The sequence below is a fragment of the Sander vitreus genome, chromosome 17 (assembly GCF_031162955.1).
Source record: "Sander vitreus isolate 19-12246 chromosome 17, sanVit1, whole genome shotgun sequence".
NCBI classification, from domain to species: Eukaryota; Metazoa; Chordata; class Actinopteri; order Perciformes; family Percidae; genus Sander; species Sander vitreus.
Genome location: NC_135871.1, coordinates 16,806,319 through 16,830,744, shown reverse-complemented (window position 1 = coordinate 16,830,744; position 24,426 = coordinate 16,806,319). Strand labels below are relative to the sequence as shown.

Genomic DNA, 24,426 nt, shown 5'->3' with positions numbered 1-24,426 from the left:
CAACATAACACCCAACTGAAACCTACTGCTGGTGGCAGAAAAAAAATAAAATAAAATCAGCCATGGAAATATCTACTGTTAGTTTTTAATTGTAAAATGTAAACTCTCCTAAGGACATTACTCCAGTGTCCTCAGAAGTGGCTACAGGCCTGACAAACAGGACAGGTTTTAAAAAGTATTCCGTGGCATTTGTCTGGACCCGTTTATTTCATTTTTTTCAATTAAGTTGGCTAATTTTGATTGTTCCATAGATTCCACAATCAGAAATTTTGACGCCTTGTTCACAGTAGATATTTTATCGTAGCAGGATAAGCACAGGTGTAAGTCATGACATTAAACTTGTGGGAAAAATACAGACACACTGTAGTGTTAAAATGGACCACTTTACTCTTGCACAACATCCATAGAGTACATTTTCAATAGAAAAATAAAAGTTGCCTGCTTTGGAGCACATTTGAATGTAACTGTGCCTCTTTTCTAGAACAACCTAAACCAACGCACACAAGTTCAGAGATTGATTTCTAAATGTTAATGTCATTGCAGCAAAGATTCCTTCAGCAGAACACACATTCATTGAGCTTATCTTTTGGTTCATGTGTAGTTTCCTTTTACAGAAAAGACAGATGCTCATCACAGTAAAACATGAAACAGTGCAGCAGTCGGTGGATACAGTCAGGAGGTCCCGACAGCAAAAAGGTCCAACAGAAGCAGGAACCATGCATAGCCATGTGTTTGAAAAACAGCACAAACCAGTTAAATCAGCTAAATAGAACAACTACGAACTGAATGTGTTTATTAAACACAGTTGTAGTTAAAGTGGATGGGACGATTTACAAAGAAATTCTGTCTGAACCACATGGAACCCCTTCCCATCCGTTTCTTTTAAATATAGTTTTTTTTAATGAATCATCTCGCACATAAATAGCATCATTATTGCTCATTAGAAAAACAAAACTCTCTGAAAAGTACAACTCACACAAACTGGCATGTAAATCTACAACATGGCATTTTATTGGCCATAACAAAGCTAAAGCAATGGCAAAAAGAAAAGTTTGCTACTGAACTTAAATTAAACTATGAAAATAAGCGTTTCAAAGCTTTGCAATAGTTCATATTATTCTAGGTAAGAAAGGTAAATCCTCAGAAACAAATCTATTGTACACAGAAAGTGAGGTCAAATTAACACAATGGAACTAATTAATGTATACATGTACTTGGGAGATAATGTGTCAAAATTAAACACTACCAAAGTATGCTTGTTTAGGGAATATTTACAATTTTTAAGATAATCAGTGTTACAGATTGGCTTCATTTATTTTAAATACGTCACTCATTTATCAGCGCCGTTTGTTTGAGACATTCGAATGTGATCGCCAGTAACTTCATCACCAGACTCTTCTACATCTTGATGCTGAGAGAGAGAGAGAGAGAGAGAGAGAGAGAGAGAGAGAGAGAGAGAGAGAGAGAGAGAGAGAGAGAGAGAGAGAGAGAGAGAGAATATCAGTGAATACAGCCGTTCCCATTTACGTTAATCTGATGGCAATATAACTAGTCAGTGTTATGTCTGAATAAGGCCCTGGTCACTTTTACGTAAAAGTCACGATGACAATCTTACTAGGTTGAACCTAGTAACATATTCGTTTCAGCTTCAACACAGCACAAGTCTGAATGAAATGCCGTCAGAATAATGTTAAGACTGCAGCAGTATAAGGTGAATCATGCAGTCTAAATGTCTTGGACCACCTTCTAAGATGACTAATATATTAATTATCTCAATCATCGTCTCTTATGCACACAATTAGTTTAATAAACTAAGAAACACTGAAAGAGCCAATTTGAAGGAGATTGATCGTCCCTCATGCTCCATGGAGTTTTAAGCCCCCAATGTCTCCTTCCAGGCAGTGCTGCCTGGAAGGAGACATTGGGGGCTTAAAACACCGATAAACGTCCCTCATATTCACGATGGTCATTAAGGCTTCAAAGGCAGTATACGTTTTTAAAATCAGTGATGCAGCCTGAGAGAGAACAGAAAACAATACTCTTCCTTGCATTTCTAACTTTATAACTATCCGTTGTTCTCTCCGTCTCTCACTAAAGGTAAAGATGAAATGGAGTAACAGCAATTGGATCTTTGTAAAAATGTTGAACCTTTTTTAGCACTGCCAGCAGCTCTTTGACAGTGGACGTCAAGGTGTTGGATGTCTTGCTAATCTGGTCGTGGTAGATGGTCTTCTGCTCCTCTGCAGCCTTCAGAATCTGCTCAGTTTGGCTCAGTGTGCTTTTCACCTCCTCCAGCTCCCTGGACAAGGCTTTGTTGGCTTGCTCCACCTGAGCTTTAACCTTTGCATCTTCATCTGAAATGTGACACAACACAGAGGATTAGAATGAAGGCAGATCAACGATTAAGCACAGGGTAAATGATAGAATGATGTCACCGAAAGTCAACACAGGCATACATAACGTGAGGCCAAACACAGCAATAATCTACTTTATAATTCATTATACATAAAGACGTGATTCACCTTATAAGAAACTAATTTTGGTGACATGTTCGGTGACTACATTCTAGCATCTACCCTCATGCTTGGAAAGGGAGGGGGGGCCAGGGGTATTCAGTTGGTTGCAGTCTGCAACCTCACCGCTAGATGCCACTAAAGCCTACACACTGCTTCTGTTAAGTATTAAATAGCACTTGAGAAAACAATGGTCGTCCGTTGAAATTAGGGATGCACTGATCTGACTTTTTCAGTCCCGATACGATGACTGGGCTTTGTGTATCTGTCGATACCCGATACCGTTGTTGAATTACTAATACACTGTATACCTTCCACCTTATACCTTCCTTCCACCATGTGGAAGAGACTAAAGGCACCAGACTTTCCTAACTAAACATTACTTTCCTAACTAAGACAAAATAACATAGATGTAATATATTGAATTCTTATTTATTTGTACACTCAACTCTTCCAGCATGCGACACACGTGCGACAGAGGGAAAAAAAACTAACAAAACTGGATCGGCCCGTGGATCTGTTAATTTTTCCGATCCCCGATCCAACTATTTTGTCAATATCAGGACCGATATGCGATCTTAATATCGGATTGGTGCACCCTTAGTTGAAATCAGAAAAATATACAAGATCTAAGGAAAATTTGTTTTTCAAGCTAAATAATATTAATCTTATCAACCAAAGTTAAACCTTTTTGTCATTTTTACAGCCAATATTTACATGTTTTTACAATTTGTTAAGCTAGCCTGCTAAATTATGTAAGTCCATTACCATCTCTACCCATCTGTGGAAGTTTGTGATTTTAAATATCTGGGAAACAGATACACATTGAATATCACAGACAATGTTAATGCTATATGCAGGAACGCCTGTCAGAGATGATTCCTTGTTATGAAATCAAAGGGTTTAGACTCAGAATGTCCTGTGTATGTCAACCTAACAGAAAACATCCTTGAGTTTAACATCATAACCTGGTACGGTATCCTGACTACCCCAAACAAGCTGACTGGGTTTGTCAAACAGCCGGGAACCCTGAAGGCGGCCAACAAAGATTACTGTGTAACACTGCTGTACACAGGAAAGCACCGTCTATTATATACAACACAAAACATCCCCTCTGTTCTGAACTTGAGAAAAGGCCTTCTGTACAACCCTATAGAACACCTCCTGTAAACCAAGACATATTCAAGGGATCATTTGTTTCAAGCACAGTTGATTGAATAAACAACCCCTTAAACACCCACATTTTGGGAGATGTAATTATATAAAATTGTAATAACTGTTAACAGTGTCAGGATTGTCTTTATTTGTGACATATGGACATTTATTCCTGCCCTGATAGGAGAAATAAGTTTAGTGTCTTAATTCTTTCCTATAAAGGCACTGTGCAACTGTACAGAACCGTTTAAAAACATTAAACATTTTTACCACTTTGAATATTCACAATGAAAAAACAATATTGCTGAATTCTATTTTATACTTTGTATGTGGCAGTCAGGGTGGGAAATTAGCACCCGCCACCAGCGGGTACTTTTTCGAAGTGGTGGGTGCCTTTGCCTTTGGCGGGTGGATTGTAAAACATTCCTTGTAACGGATTGTACACCTTTTGTCAAAGAACGCTGTTGCTAAGAAACAATGCACAATGCTTATAGGAGTCGCGTTACGTTACCACTAATGAATGTCCAACATTTCCGGATTTTGATGCTTCATAATAAAAACATTCAAATACGAAAATATCGGAGGACTTTTATTGTGAAGAACTTATAGGAAATGAAACTGTTCACAGCCGGGGATTTGACCACGCATATTTCCGTCAACTCCAGACTTTTGTCAAGTAGTTTTCAGCGCTAGTCCGTGACACCATGTAGCTGAGCTGAGGTACAGACGAAACGAAAATTATCGGTTAAAAACATGTGGCGACATATCCCCGGTGTTAAGAGGCCCGCCGCGGAGTCAGCGCTAGCTATCAATGTACAAACTGTTGAGGGCGAGGTAAAGAAAAAGAGAAGGTAGCCTACTTTTTGAACAAGTGGCGCATTGGCAAAACGTACAGCGAAAGACCATGCAAAACATTTCAGACCGTCCTGCCAACCTGCATTAAACATCAATGTACGCTGTAACGATTTTTCAGTCGCTGAAAGCTGCTGCTGTTTTAATCCTGTCTGCTCTCTGCTGCTCAGTTCCACACACACACACACACACACACCCACCCACACACACACACACCCACCCACACACCCACCCACCCACACGGTGGATGCAGGAAAAACCGGAGAGGAGACGTACAGGATGACCTAAATTGAGAACAGCTACGCTCGTTATTGTAAGTGCAATGGTAAGTTAAAGTCCAATAAGTAACATTACTTTATCAAACCATATGAATGTGTGTCCCAGGCCAGGATAGGAAATGAACTAACAATGTAAAGTTCAACAAGCCACTGACAGAAATGTTCAAATTTGATTCATTCAATAAATAATTTTTTGTCTTAAATCCACCAGCCATTTTCATATTATACCAACATTTGCAGCATCCTGAGCCTTTTTGGAAAGGTTACCAGGAAAACTCAGCCCAGAGTAATTTTATTCTCCCCAAAATAAGTTTCCTTTTTATTTTTAAAGAACTATACAAAAAAGCAACTTTCGCTGTCTCTCGCAACTTCATTGCAACAAAAATACAAAAGACATCGCAACTTTTAAATCGCATTTTTTTACAAAAGCTCCCGCAAAATCAGGCATTTTGGGCCGCAACAATCTCAAAAAAAGGCCGCAAAATCCTGGAGGGACTGGCTAATGCTATGTTACTGAGAGATGAGTCAATATTTTTCTTGTTCATTAAACATGTAGGCCTACAATTACTGTAGAATATGACCAAACACAATTTTACCATGGTCTCGCAGGCTTTTTTTCCACATCACTTTTTATTTGCCTATATTAATAAAATATGTATTGATAATAAATAAAAAATGATGTATGTAATGAATAATGTATTGTATCAAAATATGCTAGTGCACTCTTTTATAAATTTGAATTCCAGAAAAAGTGGCTGGTAAAAAAATATAAGCGGCTGGTAAAATTGGGCATCAAAAAAGTTAATTTCCCACCCTGGTGGCAGTTGTTAGTAATGTGCCAGTCCACGTTTCAGAAATCACAGAAGGAAGAATGCTGAATAACGTGAGACTGGGCTTCTTTGTAGCAAAGCTCAAATTGAGCCAGATCATTGTCCAGACAGACTACTGACACAGAGTGTAGCCTGCAACTCATGAGGCTATGAAAGCATTTTCAAAGACAGCATATACAGTATAATACAATTCAAATCATACCCATTTTGGCACCCTGCACCATAAGCTTCTGCTCTATCTCCTCCCTTGCTTTCTCACTCTTCTCCAGTTTCTGCATCATGCTGCCGATGTCGACCATGGCTCCGTTATACACGATCAGATTACCAGACTCAGTGGCTGCAGACTGCGCACAAACTTTTGGAGCAGGAAGTAGTCCTCGGTTACCTGACAGAAAGAGAGAGAAGAATTTCATAAAAAAAAAAAAAAAGCTTGCTACAACAGCCCTCTGCCATATGGCAGCTGTAGCTTATTTTTTAATCACACTTTCTAGGTCATCATAGATTTAAAAATTGTGCTTAATTGACAGTATTAAACTGATAGAAACATGTTTAACCATAAAGACCCATGTTAGCTCACCTATGAGGTTTTCTATCTGGGCTTCATTAAAGGAAGGAATGGGTTCATCCTTCCCCCTGTCTGTCAGTTTACGGTAGTAACAAGACTCTCTGACCACTGGCTTGTTCAACAGCTTCTTTATCTGCAAACAGACATGACAGACAGGTAATGAGTGAATAAGACTTAAGAATCTGAGATGCACAGATCCAAAAATTCACATTTTCAGTTAGTACAGTTCCACACACATTAAACACAGGGCTGAAAATACACACACATGCTTAGGACCTATACATGCTCTACACATTAATGAAGAGATGTCAGAGTGAGGGGACTGCACATGGATGAGCACCCTGAGCACTTGGGGTTCCAGTGCCTTGCTCAAGGGCACCTTGGCAGTGCCCAGGAGTTGAACTGGCACCTCTCCAGCTACCAGTCCACACTCCGTACGTTGGTCCGTATGGGGACTTGAACCAGCGACCTGCCGATTCCCAACCTCCTACGGACTGAGCTACAACCACCCTTAACAAAGCATGATGAGGATTAGGCTTGTGTCTGTTCACCTGAGCACGAGAAAGGTGCAGTCCCAGTGTGTACAGGATCTCCTCCAGGTCTCTCTCCAGCAAATAGCCACAGTGGCTCTGGTCAAAGTAGACAAATGCCATCAGTAGCTCCTTGTTGTGTGAGACCATCAGCTTCTTCTCCTGGTGTAACACAAACAACCACATTTATCAATAAATCAACCAATCAATGTATCATTTGTCACATGAAATCATTAAAAACCAATGAAATGTAATCTGTCAGTTCCTTCAATTTATGCATTAAAAACAGTAATAATAATAATAAATATGTTTGTGTATGATGCAGGGCAGTCTTAGGCAGTGTCCTCATTAAGGAGCCTAGTGGTGTCTTCCCCGCTTCAAACCAAAGTCCACTATCATTTATACCAACAACCATGATTATGCTACATCAATGTCTTAATAATATACCTACAACAATAACCAACCAACCTTGTCTTTTGAGGACCTCTCTTTCGACGACTTGCGGTCATCCTTGCGGTCTTTCCTGTCTTTGTCATTGGAGTCGTCATCATCCTTGTCTAAGGGATGGAAAAGGTTGGGAAATAAAAGTGCCAATACATCTTTAAATTTAATTATTATTACTCTGTGTTTAATTAGTGTAAAACAAGAAACATTTAAAGACAAAAAAAGCAATGTTTAAGACCTCAGAAACTGGAAATGTTATCGATCACAGGTTCAGTGTGGTACATGGTTTCTTGTCATTGACAAAATCATATTGTGGGAAACTCAAAAAAATAATTGATTGATTTGTATTTAAAGAAAGAGTGCAGTACCATCATCGTCATCATCCTCTGCATCTTCTGCCTCCATGGGGTCATATTCTTCAGCATTGGCCGTGCTGCCATTATCTTCGTTCTCCTCTTCATCTCGAGATGACTCCTTTTTCACAGCCTTTTCATCACACTAAAAACACAAGTCACACAACTGCATGAAAACACACATCAATTGTGGAGCAAATGACACACTGAAAAGACCATATAGTTTGAGAGGCTTGCCTTCCTCTTCTCCTCCTCATCCTCCTTAGTCTTTTTCACTACAGGTTCTTCATTATCATCTTCTTTTTCCTTCTTTATTTCACGCTTTTCAGCCTCCTTCTTTTCTGCTTCCTTTTTCACTTTCTTCTCCTTTTCCTTCTTTTCGTCTTTGGTAGGAAAAACAGCCAGGGCTTTATATATGCGGTAGCCAAAATCTCTCTGTAGCATCTCGTTAAACAGCTCAGCAAATAGGGAAACCTGGACAGAAAAAGAAGGCAGTGCCTGATTAACCTGAATAGACAAAAATGTCTGTTTGTGAAAGATAAACGCATTCAGTTGGTTTTCAAAAATCACTATAGTCGATTTCCTGTTTTGCTGGTCAGGTGTACGAGCTTTGATTTCACGCAAACCGGCGGAACCGGCATTTGCAATTATGACATGTTCTGACAAATTAAAAAAGTAGCCTACATCAGCAACCTGTGCCGACAGCGCCACATCACTAAATCCATCTTCAATTGCATTACTAATAAGCAGTGTCGAGCAGCAGCGTGAGAGCAGGGTTACTAGTTTACCCGTTTTAACATTTGAACACCGGCCCAAGCCTAATGTACACTGTAGACTTCTTACATCTTCTCTAACACTGTATAAAACTGTGACCAGTAACTCTTACCTCAAAAGAGTGCTCCTTGTTGTCCTCCAGTCTGTAGTCCAGCAGCACACTCAGGGACATGACACTGCAATCAAATTTGCCATTCTTGGCTGCCCAGTTGGGGTGTACAATGATGGTGGGCTCATCAGGGAGGATGTAGCGCCTTTCTCTCCGCTGGCGCTCAAGCTCCTCCTGCCTCTTCCTCTCCTCCTCCTAACAGGGAAGAACACTACAGTTAGAAGAGCACTTAAGATAAAACTCTTTTCTGAGGTTTTATAATATTGAAAAGACTGACAAAACTGTGAAATGCAATTCTTGCCTTTCAATAACAATTGCACAGCTGTTTTAGTACAACATATGGAGACAACTACTACTAAATTCTCTCTTATTTAATCAATAAAGATGTCTGTACCTCTCGGTCTTCCTCAGTGCGAGATGGTTCCTCTTCCTCAGCAGCTTTGCTTTCTGGTTTCTCAGGCTCTTTGGACTCCTCCACCTGCTCCTCAACCTTCAGCTGCTTGGTAAGGCGGGCGATCAGCTGTGACTTTAACCCCTTAGAGCTTAGAGAGCGACAATCAAGCTCTTTGCGCAGGTCGTTTACCTACAAGAGGAAAAAACGGGCACATGGGTAAAGCACATTTAACCTCGGGAAGAGAATTAATCTGAACATATTTACATGCACAATATACAACAAAGACTATTCATAAGGTGTAGCAAGTCCAAAGATAAATCTAATAAATTATACCTTGCCTGTTTTCCTAGCTCTACCAGTGCTGGAGGAGTTCTCCATGAATCTTACCTTCATTGATTTCGGGTCAAGTTTAGCCCAGTGAGTGGGACTACTAACGTCCTTCGATTCATCGTCATCCTTCTCCTCTTCCTCCTTCACAGGAGATCATTAAGATAGAGACATGCAGAGAGAAAGAAAGAGGTGGGATAGCAAACAGTCAGTACACCGCCCATGGTCTGTGTGAGCTTTAAAGTTGATCCGTGCAAGAAGCAAGGTCACATCTGTCTTTCATTGTCTCGTCCTAGTGAGCTCTCGACTGTGTTTAAGTCCAATGCTACTGAAGCGTACACAGGGAAGCTCTCTAGCTCTTATAAAACCAACAGAAATGCCCCCCAGCTGCCAATCAATCAATCTGTGGAACACAAAAAAAAGGTAAAAATCAATGAGAGGTGTGTCCAAAAGGTGTGTAGGTACATCAGGTGAACTGAAGCTGGTCTCCAAACGGAGTGAGGATAGGGTGGCCCTACCATGGTCTATGACTAGGGTATTGGGTATTGCCATTTATGGGTTTTATACACCTACGTCAGATAGGAGCCATCTGTCCAACCAACTGCCCTGGAAAAATCAAATTCTACATATAGCCCAAATCAGAATGTAGAATCCAACAAGAACAGACAAGGAACAGGACTTTGGGGAGGTTCTCTTTTTGAAGTCAGACCATATCAAATTGATGTGGAAAATCATATAAAAATACACATTTCTACAACAAACACATTATTTACATGCAACTGACTCCACAGATTCCAGCGTAAAGAAACATTTTAGATTCCAGTGTTAGAAAATCACCACTGGCACAAATTTGAGACCACTGCTTAAACCAATTTGCACACCCCCACATTCAAAGCAGGTTAAGCAAGTATTATTTGAAATAATGCACACAAAAAATGCCAGGATTAGCATGAATGACTATACCCAGATTAGCATAAATTATCAAGTGATGGAGGAGCTGGAAGCCGTTTTATCAGTTGCAATCCAGGCCTATACAACACAACCTAGTCTCACTGCTTCCACTGTATGTGTCTGCTGGATGTGAGGGAAGGTGAATGTGCTGATGGAGGAATGGAGGAGTTGGAGCAGAGGAGAAGGGACAGGTGGAGGAGTAAACAGAAGACGCCTAGGTAAGGTTTGGTGGAACAATAAACTGCCTGTATTCATGGCTGTCTGCGTGAATGGTGAGGTGTGCTTTGTGTCTGATGTGTATCTGGGGTTTGTTTTTTTTGTAATTCCTGTGCCTTCCTGTGAGAAGCGGAAATGAGAAGAGAGGGATTAGCGGTTCAGTGCCTGTTCTCCATCTGCCTCCTTTCGCTCGGCCGACAGCTTCTCAGCCAGCTGCTCCCGGAGTCGCCGTGACAGCACCTCCCACTCTGAGCGGGTAGGAAGACAATGCCAAACATCCGGAAGAAACAAAACCACTGTCTCCACATGAGCAGGGACTGTCCGCCCCTTGTGTGTCTCCTCCGGCCGATGATAGCGAATCTCTGCAAAACGATACCTGTCGCAAAGGAAGAAGGTGCATTGGAAAGAAACATTCTGGTCAGGGTACAGTATAAAAGGCAAGCCTTGCTAAGGCGAGCCTTCTACAGCTACTCCCTCCCATGAGCTCACTGAATGATTGTACATATCATTACAGTGACCCTTCTCCCACACAACACACAGTATAGACAAATGGACCCAGTCTGCAGCTCTCCAACTGTTGTCACAGGTTACGGCAGCCATTTTGAGAACGTTGACAGACAATCACAAAATAAATCACATCCCCAAATTCATCCCCATTATAGCTTCAGCCAATTATGGAAGAGTGATCTGCATTTAACCTAGGATACACTTAACGCACTACATTAGGGTTGTGCGAAGAGAGACAGAACCAACAGGACAGTGAAAGCCAGTTAAATATGTAAGATATTTAACAGGGAGAATAGAAATATAAATTAAAAGAACAACGTAATGGCAGTGTCTTCTGGTCCAGGCTACTGCTTCCAGCCACAGTCCATGCGTTTGGTTTTTCATCACAATGAAATATGCATATATACATATATGTATAGAGTGTGACAGAAAGAGAGAGCCAAGACGACAATACACAAAAAAACAAAAAGAACATTGCACAACACAATAAATAATAATGGTAAATAATAGGTAGCAAATTAACAATACAATAATCATTAATATAAAAAAAAGTTAACCAAAAAACATCACCCAACACGTCAAGGGTGAGATTTTGTATAGAAGTAGTAAAATTATACAGCATATTGTAGTTACTCAATTTGGGATTTTAGTACCAGCAGAGTTATTAGGTTTAAACACCATCAATGAGAAAAATAAATACTGATGTGAATAACCGCTCTTACCACTGAGTGCAGAGACTAAGATCTATGCCTGTGAGCGCCTTGCAACAGCGTATGGCTGTCTTTATAAGGACTGAAGGATCCTTCTCTGGGTCAGCTCCATCCAGAGAGGGAGACCAGTGACCACCAATGGCCATGGCCTCATCTTTGCCTCTCATTCCCACCAAAAACTAAAGGAGAAAGACAGACGGGTAGGAGAGACACAGAGTAGAATAGGTTAGATGGAAATGGGGAATGACAATATGGATAAGGGGTGTGGAGGGTGAACAGAGCACAAAAGAGGATACAGACAAAGAGGAAGACAAAAAGGTCAGCAGCATGTCCAAATAATCACACCTCTGAGGATCCACAACCAACGGAGAAAAAAAACACAAAGGCGAGCCAACATCAGTTAGGACTCTTCCACAGAGTGAGTACTCAGCAATGGAATAGGATCATTGCACCGCTGTCAGCTCACGAGCATGGCACAAGCATGGAAAATGTGTGATGTACCTTAATGAGTCTAGCAGGATGTTGGAAGGAGTCTTTGACTTCCTGGGAGTCCTCTGCCAGAGCACAGGACTTGTGATAGAGCTCCTCGATACTGGGGTTAGCCAGTAGCATCACCTAAACCATAAAGAGACCACATCACTTAATCCTTAAATATTAATGAAATCAAATCCTGTTTTGACGATATTTATGGTCTGCATTTTTTCTCCCAACAGCTTTTCAGTGTATTTACATTCAGTAATTATCTCTCTATATAGTAAGTTTTAATTAATGGCGTCTAGGGTTAGGCCGATGGACGCTGATGGCTGCATCAATTTGGTGCATCAATCTACGTACTGTGTATTGTGGGTGCGGCTTCATGCACCGTACTGTGACAGTTCGGCACAAACCGTTACAGCCCTACTGTCTGCTGCATCTTACTGAATACGAAAGACACACTGATGCTATGTATTCATCATTGGCAGTCATACCTTAGCACTGTAAGTGTGGTTGGCATCAGGAGGGTCCAGCACAGCTGTATTCTTGACTAGAGGATCCACCTCTTTGTGTAAGATGTGGAAGTTACAGGCATTACTAAACTGGAAGGGTCTTGTCAGAGGGAAGGCATCCACCCAGGTGAAGACAGCATTAAAGAAGTCGCTAGGAATGTAGAGGCTCTGATAGCGCCTTCTCAGCTCCATCATGTCACAGCTGGAACTGGAGAACCCACAGAAGACATAACAACACAAACTAAGACATACTGTTGACTATCACACCCCTGACGTGTTGACATACAATACAACACTTCAGTGATCTGTTTCCAACAAAACTCAATGCATGAAACACTGAAAAAACTGTACTCACCCATCTAAGCTGAACTTGGAAAACTGGACGGTGTAGCGAGGAACCACCCTGCGAGGCCGGCGAGGTGATCGGTCACGTCTCGGAGAGCGGTCTCTGGAACGTTTGCGTGTGGGCGAGCGTTCTCTTGACCGTCTGCGCTCTCGATCTCTGTCTCGACTAAAGAATTGATTACACACACTAAGATGAATAACTTATACTGAAAGCATATTTTAGTGACCAGATTATCTCAAGTGATATCTATCGGCATCTCACCTGCGTTCATCTTTAGTCCTGAGGATGAGCTCAGGGCCTCGATCATTGCGACTGGGGAAACGAGGTGGAGGCTCGATTCGTCGGACAGGCTGCGGCTGTGGCATCATTCTCACTGGAGGCTGAAGCAGACCCCCGGGGAACACATCTAGAGACAAGGGAAATAATGCTTGTTTAGCCACAAAGACAGGTTTGATTTTGTAGTCAATGGTGTGCCAAAACAGCTGCAAAGATAGTGGTGATAATCACCACTTATCTGCCTGCTTTCTATCCAATACTAGATAAATGCAATCCCACTGACTAGTATTTCACCTTTGGGTGGAGGCTGTGGCAGCAGAGGCTGAGGAGGGTTTTGGAGGAGAGGAGCCAGAGAGGCAGCAGACAGCTGGGCCTGCAGGAGGGAAGGAGGGGGAGCCTGGGTCGGAATACTGAATGTGGTTGGGGGAGGTAGCGACTGAAGCATGGTGGGGGCTGTCTTCATCATGTTAGGAGGTTGAGGCTGGCTCTAGAAAAAAAGGGGGGAAAAGATGAAAAGGAGAGATGAGCATATGTTTAAAAGCAGACCTGAAACAATCTTAACATGGCAATAATTGCTCAACAAGGTTAACTGTACAAAATCTTGTACAGTGGCTGCTTGAAAGAAAGAAGCTGGAAAAATATCTGAATGTCTGCTTGAATAAAAGAATTGTAGTTATCTTTTAGAGGTGTGCTGATATGCTGTCCTATTCAAAGAGTACCAGGTGTGAATATAGGCATATTTTGAGGATATTTCCTGCATAAAGTGAGCAGACAAGGTCGGCATGTTGCCCAGCACTTTCAACGGAAAAGATGGTGCTGAGTAGAGTCACTTGAACCAAAAGGCCACACTGCCACCTCCTTCAGGAATATTTACTCATCTAGAAATACCATTAGGACATGTTTCTCACTGCTTGGTAAGGCAATGATTCAATTGGTGAGGTACTGATTTGAGTGGTACTTCAAACAAAATCTTTATACCAAATATTACTGTTATCCAGCACAACCTCTTAACAATGTATTTGTCCTGTCATCTGCAATGTCCCCTGTAGAGAGATTTACTGATTTAAATATTAAGAAGCCAGAGTGTGAAAACAAATAAAAATAACAGCTCAAGAAACAGTTTGTTTTCCAAACAAAAAAAATGATATAACCTGGGTAAAAAGGTCGGAATCTGCCACAAAAAGCACATTCAAAGACGCATAATAAAGCAATAGTATAAAAATAGTCTTTCTACAAGACGAATAAATGTTCCTTAAAATAAAGAAATGTACAAAAATGTGGTTCTATCCATTTGGCAATGACAGCAAACTAAAAGAACAAGCAAAAATTGCGGTTAAGAATAGATGTAACTGGTTATAGTTAAACATGTATAGGTTAAGCAAGAAAGCCAGGAAACAAAGACAAAAAGTCAAAGAAAGAAACTGAGTAGGGAGAAGGACCAACAAAGTGTGTGATTCAGGGCTAGGGGTTACATTTTGTCTGTTGTCCAAAGTGGAGTGCATGTCTGAGTAGCGCAGCTGCATCCCTGGCTCATTGTAAAGGCTGCCGAGCTGTGGGGAAGCTTGAGGTAAAGGCTGCTGCTGATGCTAGGAGGGATTGAGAACACAACAGTCAATTAAAGACAGAGAGGTACAGGGAAAATCTGAAATCTGAAAAAAACATGATATATTAAGACTCTTCTCAGAATAAGCCAGATGAATTGTCCAGGATTTAAAATGAACCTGTGGATCTCACTTTTGGATATAATAAAAAACAGATACTGTTTTTTTTTGTTTTTTTTCCACCATTTAACTTCTGTCACACAGGTCAGAAGAGGCCAAAAGCCTGAAGCTAACTGAACAGACAGACAAATACAAAGTACAGAGCAACCACACAAGTTACGAAAATGTTTCCTATCTTTGAATGACTAGACTGGGGGCAGTTTCTTTGGAACCTTAGTTCACATTTTGTGCTCCCAGTATCATTGGGACTTTTTTTCAAATGTGAAGAAAGCTATGATTTGAATATTATTACATAATAAGGATGAATTAATTAAACAAAGTATGGGTCTATGCATTTTTAGGGCAATTTTAAAGCCATGAATAAATGTAGTGGAGAAACAGACATTGCGCTGATTGCATTTATACTGATACCAAAAATTTAAATGTGAATAAAAATTCAAGCAGAAAGTCCCCGTTTTTAATCAATGTGCCCAACAATGTTATTGTCTCCTTCCTGAGCCACCGTGTGTAACCTCTGAGTTTTCTCACCGACTGGTTTGCTAGCTGAGGTAACGTCTGGATGCGTTGGGCGTTCCACTTGAAGGGCATGTTCGGGTTGTACACAGCTTCCACTAGGACCCTGTCACCCACCTGAGGAGTCTTCCCCTTCACAGCACTGAAAAGATACAAAAAAAGCCACTAGAAATATCTATATGTCAAGTTACATCAGTTTCAAATTAAAAAAGGAACCTTAATCATTTGGAACTGTCTGTTATGAGTTCCAAATAATGGGTCTTGTATCACTCTCTTTTACCTTAGCTGAAAGAAGACATCTTCATCTACAAAGCCAAATGTGTCATGTAGCTTGTTGACAACACCAGTGAAGACTCGCTGCTTCTGTGGCTGCGTCTGCTGTTGATGGCTTGAACGTGGAGTTGGGTATGACACAGTAATCTGGGCTGTCTGCTGTGGGTTCGACAAGCTTAGGCTGGTAGGCAAGGCGACGGGGGGCTGAGGGACGAGAGAAGAAAAAAGGATCCAAAAAACTGCTACCATGAATACACTGTGGTTGCATGTAATCTGTAAATACAATAGCCACTCAAACTGTGCAAAAATGCAAAACATTTTCTCATATAAATAAACACAAAGTCATGAAGAAAACTGGCTCCATCCCCTTATGACCCTGAACATGATACACATGTATAAATTGATATACAGACAAAAAAGATTTATGTATGAGATCTTTGACAAAATCAGTAATTCAACCACAATGGACTGGCATTTCTTAAATGACTATATATATATAGAATAAATGTATGTTTTTGCAAATTACCTGAGAAAGCAATGCCTGTTGAGGCTGTGGAAGCTGTGAAAAAAAAGAACAAAAAGATACCAAGAGTGAGAACATTTTGTTGACTTGATATTAAAGATTTGCCCATATTTTCCCAATGCCACACTCTCATAACAGTTCTGTAATGCCCAGGGTAGTGTGTCTAAAATGAATTGCTAGGAGATGTATGTATGTATGTAGGCTACATCCACACTAATACGGTTTCGTTTTAAAAAGCATAACTTTTACTACGTTTACACCTTGCATCCACACTACTCTGGAGACCTTTGGAAATGATGACGCAGACACCCACGTTTGCTTTCTGATTGGGTCTTCACATGCCTGTTTGGAAGGGGCAGATTGCTTGCCCTCCTGCTTGTAGCTTTCTCCAGAACCAATGTACCCCAAAATTACTTACAGAAGACCCTAAAGCACTTAATATGCAACCCAACCATATACTACTGAATTACTGTGCACTTCTACTTCAAGTATTCTACCGCCAAGTGTGAAGTAAATCGGATGAACGGTTCTCGAGATATTTAAAAAGACTATGGACACACACAGCCAGCCCTCGATATATAGTTAGATAACAAATTACAGCCGTTTCTGACCTTGTTGTTGATGCCAGCAGCTGTTGTGCAATTCTGTATTTTATAATGCCACTACTGCTTACATGCGTGGGAGGCAAGCTATTATTCAAGCGATTTGTAACAATTCCTATGTCCAGCGGTATTATCAGCCTTATACAGTGTTTACACCAGTACATGCATGCCCGGTGTACGTGAATGGTCTGTGATACGGGTTTTCAGGCGTGTTTTTTGAAAAGAGATTAGTTCTGAAACAGTGCTAAAACGCTCGTGAGGACGGAGATGGTTTTCGTTATAAAACGTTGCATTAAAATTAAAATAATAGTAGTGTGGATGTAGTCTTAGTGCTATGTATACACACTGCCACTTGAGTAGTTGTATCCAATTAACCCAGCCCATTCACATGATCTGCCTCAAGAAAAAAATGCTAAGTTAATAAGAAATATAAAGCACTAAAGCATAAGGAAAAATGGATAAGAAAGATTCTACGAATCAATTTAATCTCAATTTAAAAGAGTACAAAAGGATATGACCCACTGACAAATCAAAGCTTAGACGATTATAAATTTAATGCTGTTTACTGCTGTTTGACCTGACCTTAGTTTCCTAACACTTGAGTCTTCTACTTTGCTGAAAGACAACAATCAATATGAAGCCATGAATCTTATTAAAAAGAATAATGTGTGTGATGTGATTTATTTTGTCTACTCTAAACCAACCAATATGTTTCCAGGGTTAGTATGAGCAGAGGACTATCCAAAATAAAGTGTGACACAAAGCAAAATAAACCTATGTTTCACCTGATGAGGTACATTGTACAGTTGCTGTTGAGGGGGTTGCTGCTGCTGCTGCTGCTGCTGTTGCTGCTGCTGTTGTTGTTGTTGCTGCTGCTGCTGCTGCTGCTGCTGCTGCTGTTGTTGCTGCTGATACTGCTGGAGGGCTGTATTGAGCTGAGACTATAAACATTACGAAGAACATGGGAGAGATAGTGGTTGATTACAGTGAAGAAAAGTGTTACCCACGACCATGGCAAGATGCATAGATTGCGCGTGTGCTTGGAACTGCTTCACTGTGACTGACCTGCTGTAGAGCTGCGGCAGCTGCTGCAGCTTGCTGCTGCAAGGCAGCAGTTTGCTGAGACAGCTGATAGTTTGCAGCAGACTGGTTGCTGAGAGAGGCTGCAGCCAATGCTGACTGTTGAGAGTAAACAGAGGGGGATGCTCCCAGAAGAGATTGCTGCTGCACACCAAGAGCTGCAAAGAGGGACATAAGACACCAGATTCAGAGGTGTGAAAAATAACACTGAATGGGGAATGTTGGCTTAAAAAAGGATGGGGGAGATGATTTTTTGATGGTAAAAGTCAGTAAGAAAAAGTCCATACACCCCATTTAGACAGTGTAAAGGAAATTTAACTTCTCAGACCCTCTGGTTTGCTATACTCACAGTGCAGGCTATTGAGGTCAAGAGACTGTCCCGAGTGGCCTGGTTGGGACACTGCTGAGGCAGCAAATTGAGTGGCCCATGGTGGGTTCTTCTGTCCCCCGAATTGGGCCATACCTCACTTAGTTAAGGGCAGTCTTTGCTCACCAGGCCGATGCTTGTCACTAAAAACAAAACAGAAACAAATACAAAATATGGTAATGATGTATATTAGTAAGAAGACCAGCACATTTTAAAGGAATAAAAGGAATTTTGATATTGTGTACACCCAAATAAACGTAACACAAACCGTGAAATGACAACTTTAACTGACCGACATATTTGACTTTATCCACATATCTCTGCTAATTTTGATAGCCCATAACTGTTTACTATCAAGTTCAGGATTCATTTTAAGGTTCTTGTTCTGACATACAGAGCCTAGCATGGTCAGGCACCTGTGTACAGATCTGACCTGACCTGCTCCATCCTTATATTACCAATAGGTCACTTAGGTCTTCTGACCAGGGCTTACTGGTTGTCCCAAGCGTTCGTCCAATGTAGCGTCAAAACTTAATTAGAAACACTGCCAAGGGTCACGACTAGATACATAAGTTAGATATAGCTAGGACTGCACAAGACACAACAGTCCCTACGGTTATATTACAATATGTTAACGCCATTGACCTAACACGAGGGATTGAAATAAGCAATTTGAGAGAACAAATTACTTATTCGTACGCACGAACTATCAAAAAATGTTACCCTTGATTTCTGCAGTGCTCCGTAGATCCGTAACTGCTGACACAGCAACCTCGACAAGCTAACGTAATGCTGCTGTTGTTGTTGTTGTTGTTGTGGTTAACATAAGCTCAGTAACGCTTTTTAGGCTAAGATATTATGACTTGATCAACATTATTAAAACGTGCCTTTGTGTTAGCTATCACCATAATAAAATGTAGCATGGTACTGTTAAGATATAACGCTATTAGCTAACAGGCTAACACTTAGCATTTGGACGTCGTTAGCTTTGTTGCCAGATTAGCCTCGTGCTGGATGTTATCGAAAGCGAGGCCCGTGCGGTGTCTCTGGCAGCTGGCACTGAATGACCAATGTTTAAAATAATAAAAACGCACATTCACTTATGGCAGCAACTCTCTTGTACGCAAGTATTAATTGCACATTAAATGCTCACAATAACTAATGTAACGTTAAAGGTTTTGATTAAAACAGTCACCAGTAAACACTGCTTACCGTTGTCCCCTGCGCCGGCCGATGTAGACATAAACTGCGCATGCGCTGACACTGTCCAGGCAGCCGAGATTTGGTGGCTCATGTACTTCATCTGTATCTACTTGTAAAATACATTATTGATGTCTAATACATTGTGCCTGTGCCTCCTAAGCATGAGTAAAAAAGATAAAATCTTAACTAAGCGTAATTCACATCCCTTTGCTTTACTTCCTGTACCAACAGTGAGTAGTCATTCCTTGTTTTTTCTCTACCCACATAGAACACAATGACAGGAGTCATAACTAAGAAAATAATAAAAGTAATACTAATGAAAAAAGGGAATCAACAACAAAGATTTGCTTTCAAACTGTGAACTTTGTTTGATACATTGATACAGTAAATCTGAAGAATGGAGCACAAAAAGCACATACATAGCATCTACATCTTATAGGTAGTTACACAGCAAACCTATTTCCACTTGATGAATAATTGTAGCCTAAATAACATTTTATTTAATTTATAGATGATGTATTTACTAGCAAAAACTGTTCAGTTGTGTTTCAGTAGGTATATGACACCAACAACCACTGAAATACCTCATCAAATCTTCATTCTGCTTGACCATATAAATTGTCAAAAAAAATTCACAATATTTTCCACCTATGAAAATATTCTTTAAAAATATTGAATATTTATAAGAAATAAATACATCACATTTACAGAAGAATTAAGGTATTTTCTGTATACAGGTATATTCCTGTATCTCCTTTTCTTGGTAACAGGGACATATGTACACATAAATTACAGCGGACACTCTTAACAGTATATAATATGCACACAAAATAGCAGGTAATACTTTCTCTTTTCATTCTTATGATTGTACAATGGTAACTAATTAGTGGAAAGTATGCATGTCTGTGTTTTTACACAATGGAATATTTGTGTTCCATGAATGTGAATGTGTTGGTCATGGACATTTTTATTCTTGTAATTTGCGTTCCAGCTCTAAGAAAACCTTTGCATTGATTTCATCCACCTCATCTTCCACCTGGGCAAAAAAGGCAATAGAAAAATGTTAAATGTGACTAAAAAGTCTGTAATTAATCATGACAAACACTTAACTCCGTATAATAGCAAGTAAGTAAGTAGCAAAACTGTACAGGCAGATTGAAAATGTACTGGCTGGCAGCACAATTTAAATGCTGCATATAATGTAAATATCCATATAAAAACTTCTGAAACCAATCCTGAAATGAAAACAGTGAAGCTTTGTCTCAAAATAATAACCTGCACAAATATCTTCTAATCTACAAAAACACATCCTACTAGAAAACTAATCTTGATAATCACCTGTTCCACATTGTCTACTTCTGGGATATAAAACTGCAGCATGTTCTGAATGCCATTCTTCAGGGTAACTGTAGAACTGGGACACCCTGTGCAGGAACCAACCAGTTTCAGCTTGACTGTGCCGTCCTGAAACCCCTTATAGATGACATCGCCTCCATCCTCCTGCACTGTAGGTCTTACAGTATGAGTGAAACAGACCATGTCATGTTGTTCAGAACAAAGCAGCACAAAGGACAGACAGATTAAGACTGCTATCTCAGCACGAGTGCCTTTTACTACACTGTGAGCATCATTGCTAGGAGTGCCGAGTAAAGAAATATATAGGAAATATTTGATAAGGATTGAAATATTTAAAATACATGAACTATCAGTGAGCTATTGCAACAGACAAACAAAGACTAAAATTATTACATAAGTTGCTCTCAAAGTTACTAGTTTGGTACCTGATTCTAGTGTCCAGAAGCTCCTTTATCATAGATACAATATCATCATCATCTTCAGAAACACCTACAAAAAAGAAAATGTACAGAGTGGAGATATTTACACAATATACATTAAAGCAGCTGCATTACTCCAAGATGACTAATATGGGCATGGTGCATACTCACTACTTTCATGGTGCACTGCCCCTACTGTTATTGGGTCACCACTCTCAAAGAACTTGGTAATGGCCTCCAAAGCCTGATGCTTAATGTCTGTCCATTCCACATCCTCATCTGTCTGACAAGAAAACAATGATCACACGTGTTGTCTTTCATAAGAATTTCATAGGAATATAATTTAATTATTTAATTAATTTAATACTTACTTTAGTGACTGTGATGAAGTCAGGGCCATAAAACACACTTTTTACTCCTTCAATTTCAAACAGGTCTCTGAAAGAAGCATGTTATGTTATTGATTATCAAAAAAACATACCAATGACAGCATGGAGTCTGTGTTCATGTTAGTTCATTTAGTGATAACAACATCCGCTCATGCTGGCTTTTATCAATAGTGTCACTGATGATTGCACTGCTTTTTATGATGTTGTCATTTTTATCAAGACAAGACAAAATGTATTAACAAACAAAACACATCTACACAATGCATTTATGCAGTCAGTTGCTTTAATTCACAGAAACCCTGCAGTATCACATAGTGTAATTTGGACAGGGTGCATTTTTCACATCTAATCTGTATGTACTCTTCTACCAAGCAACTCCATCACTGTCAGAAACTTAAGACACAACCATGAATAGCTCAATGAAGATAATATCCATTGTCAAACTATTATTTCTAAAAATAAAAAAAATATTTCAAATTCTTTTTTTTTTTTATTATGAGAATGGGAAATCCAAACACTCATGCCTCTAATGCATATATTTTAATGTATAAAGATCAACATTTTAGTAAACCAAAACATTTAAGTTCCTTTGCCGAAACAATCTTTATAAGCAAACATAAATACATCGGAGTTATGAGTGTGTAGCTTTTTGTAAGTGTATCTCTGCCTGCCTTACCTTATGAGAATAAGTGTGCATTTTCCCTCAGTTTCTTTTTTTTTACACTATGATTTCTAATGACACACACAATCAGTGTGCAAACTAAGGTTGTTACGATAACAGAATTTTCAAACTATTATTAAAAAAACAATACTCGATACCTCTTTCCATACCACGACAAAAAGTCCTAGGCACACAAAATATGACCATTATTATTTTTCAATTATTATTAACAATCTGCACACAGTGCTGGTAAAGGAAAAAGTCACTGTGGTTTTGTTGCTGGAAAGAATTCCGTAACAGTCACAGATCCTTTCTGATCCTGGTACTACAGTCCAATTGGATGTAACTGTTAATTCTATCAAATCAGAAGCAGTACAACGTTAACATGACAAAGTACAACATAAAACTTGGCACACAACCTGGCTAAAGATGAACATTCAGCTGAGCTTGAAGTGGGAAAGTCAAGCGTCCCACTTCCTAGAACAGGTTTACCAGGGAGAAACTTCAAGCTCCTGGGGTTTGGAGTGTCTTGAGTCTGGATGGACAGGTGCCTTACTGAAAGATATTGAAAGGCGTAGTAAAGATGTTTAATGTCTTTTTATTGTCTACATTAAGCCCCATTTAAGAAAAAAGATGGCAGGTAGTGAGTGAATGTATTAAGGTGTCAAACAAGGGTTTCTCACTTGAAAAGTGTATGGTTCCTGTCCCTGGCAGAGGCTGAACATGTCTGAAGATCTGGGTCGAGCACCGTGAGTGGTATGAGCTTCTGGTCTTGACTGGAAACCTTGAAACGTAAAGAATATTTGACCATATCCGTCATTCAACATGAGACATAAACTCGTTCGTTTTTTGAAGTGGGATTCAACAGTTAGGTGGCGTTGATGGATTAAAGTCAGCAGGTGTTTCCTTAGCTGTTATCTCAATGTTTTGATCAAACTGGTAACGTTATCCAGGAGATAATTTTACTGACATTAAAGTTTACACTTAGAACTAGCTGACATTAGCGTCAAAATCAAAGACGATAAAAAGTGGAAATAACTAAACCAGCTGTGTCGATATCTCCACCTTTATATGGATGGATGGATTAGAGTGTCGCAGTTTGCTAGCTAGCTACTTAGCTAAACGTATCATCTCAATCACACGTCGAAATGTCAAGTTCATGCTTTACATAAGGTTTACAGCGTATCATATCAGTACGAAATGTGTACAAAACGATGTGTCACAGCTGTAGAGGTTCAAACCTAGAGTTGGCCGTTTTTCTTGCCCGTAACAACTGCTGAAGACCCCATCTCATGTGCGCCGCCATTTTGTTTGTTTTGAAAATGAGGACCTCGTGTGGTGGACAGCAGCAGTAGCCCATTAGATACTTCACATATCCTCCTTTCTTTAGTTTATTTCCTCCGTGAAACAACGAAGTAATGTATTGGTCGTGGAGACAAACATAAGTAAAATGAATTGAAAAACTTAAATTAATTTAAAAGTTAATTATTGTGTATTCATAAATAGTGTGCCTTAAAGGGGAACACCACCTAAATTAATAAGTCCAAAGTTTTATTTCCATGGCCTCAGAAAGTTCAATCAATATTTGAGCTACTTTCTCAAAGCCAGAAACCAGAGAACTAAGTCTCAAACTTGTGATGTCATCGATGACCTGATCAGGTATAAAAATCTGGAGCTGCTCCATAGACAATGCATGGGAGACTGATTTTGTGGCCCAACAGAATGTTTTTCCCCCTTTTTTATACCCAAAATGAGCTTTATTTTATTGTAGTGTTCTCATTTCTGAAACAGAAAATGTACCCATTTAGACCGAATCACTGTGACGTCACACAGGCACAAAAATCACTTCCAGCAGTCAAATGGCACATTTGAGATATGTAAAATGGGCAAACTGTTTATTTCTGTTGTTATTTTCAGCTGTAACTGTAACATTTAAAGATATATAGTTAAAAACGGTGGTCCAACGTACCTGACGTTTCTGCTTTGCTTATTTTCTGTACTGTGTTGCTTTGCTAGCGTCTAAATCTAACGTTACGAACAGCAACATCTCACCGCCGGTCGGGCTGACTGCTAGTGTGGGTGGTGTCATTTCCTTTAGTCTGTGGCCCAACAGATAAATTAGGTCTCCAACGTAATGTTAGCCAAAGTGTTACATATAAAAGCATCATGCATTTTAAATGTATGAGATGAAAGTATGTCCAGT

At 39.9% G+C, this 24,426-nt stretch overlaps 2 protein-coding genes across 3 annotated transcripts; both read right to left on the bottom strand.

Annotated features, from left to right (window-relative positions):
• Nucleotides 1-364: 364 nt before the first annotated feature.
• ccar1 (cell division cycle and apoptosis regulator 1) lies at nucleotides 365-19,514 on the bottom strand. 2 transcript variants are annotated; one of them, XM_078272922.1, is made up of 26 exons: nucleotides 19,408-19,514; nucleotides 18,178-18,338; nucleotides 17,814-17,986; nucleotides 17,534-17,689; nucleotides 16,150-16,182; nucleotides 15,631-15,827; nucleotides 15,366-15,492; nucleotides 14,589-14,702; nucleotides 13,411-13,603; nucleotides 13,102-13,246; nucleotides 12,850-13,026; nucleotides 12,477-12,702; nucleotides 12,010-12,123; nucleotides 11,521-11,687; nucleotides 10,457-10,667; nucleotides 9,185-9,268; nucleotides 8,798-8,986; nucleotides 8,407-8,598; nucleotides 7,758-7,994; nucleotides 7,536-7,665; nucleotides 7,192-7,280; nucleotides 6,745-6,885; nucleotides 6,206-6,326; nucleotides 5,831-6,013; nucleotides 2,149-2,354; nucleotides 365-1,411 (listed from the first exon to the last, which is right to left on the bottom strand). In XM_078272922.1, exons 2-26 carry the CDS (start codon nucleotides 18,287-18,289, stop codon nucleotides 1,331-1,333), a joined length of 3,798 nt encoding a protein of 1,265 aa, XP_078129048.1. In that variant the 5' UTR covers nucleotides 18,290-18,338; nucleotides 19,408-19,514; the 3' UTR covers nucleotides 365-1,330. The 2 variants fall into 2 exon arrangements, with proteins under 2 accessions (XP_078129048.1, XP_078129049.1); XM_078272923.1 differs by having other exon boundaries at nucleotides 12,850-13,005.
• A 227-nt stretch (nucleotides 19,515-19,741) lies between these two features.
• LOC144532259 (NFU1 iron-sulfur cluster scaffold homolog, mitochondrial) lies at nucleotides 19,742-23,598 on the bottom strand. Its single transcript, XM_078272925.1, has 8 exons — nucleotides 23,465-23,598; nucleotides 22,907-23,007; nucleotides 22,643-22,778; nucleotides 21,545-21,611; nucleotides 21,345-21,456; nucleotides 21,180-21,243; nucleotides 20,737-20,911; nucleotides 19,742-20,434 (listed from the first exon to the last, which is right to left on the bottom strand). The coding sequence occupies exons 1-8, from the start codon at nucleotides 23,581-23,583 to the stop codon at nucleotides 20,366-20,368; spliced, it is 843 nt and encodes a 280-aa protein (XP_078129051.1). The 5' UTR covers nucleotides 23,584-23,598; the 3' UTR covers nucleotides 19,742-20,365.
• Between the last annotated feature and the right edge of the window lie 828 nt (nucleotides 23,599-24,426).

What these genes read in the sequence shown, in the direction of transcription:
- LOC144532259 (XM_078272925.1), bottom strand. Translation starts at nt 23,583, where the DNA reads ATGGGCTACTGCTGCTGTCCACCACACGAGGTCCTCATTTTCAAAACA. An exon ending in AGAAAAACGGCCAACTCTAG is followed by an intron (nt 23,008 to 23,464) that starts GTTTGAACCTCT and finishes TTACGTTTCAAG; the next exon opens with GTTTCCAGTCAAGACCAGAA. An exon ending in GAATGTTCATCTTTAGCCAG is followed by an intron (nt 21,612 to 22,642) that starts GTTGTGTGCCAA and finishes TGCTTCTTTCAG; the next exon opens with AGACCTGTTTGAAATTGAAG.
- ccar1 (XM_078272922.1), bottom strand. Translation starts at nt 18,289, where the DNA reads ATGGCCCAATTCGGGGGACAGAAGAACCCACCATGGGCCACTCAATTT. An exon ending in CTCAGCTAGCAAACCAGTCG is followed by an intron (nt 14,703 to 15,365) that starts GTGAGAAAACTC and finishes AATCCCTCCTAG; the next exon opens with CATCAGCAGCAGCCTTTACC. An exon ending in CCAGATAGAAAACCTCATAG is followed by an intron (nt 6,014 to 6,205) that starts GTGAGCTAACAT and finishes TCTTTCTGTCAG; the next exon opens with GTAACCGAGGACTACTTCCT.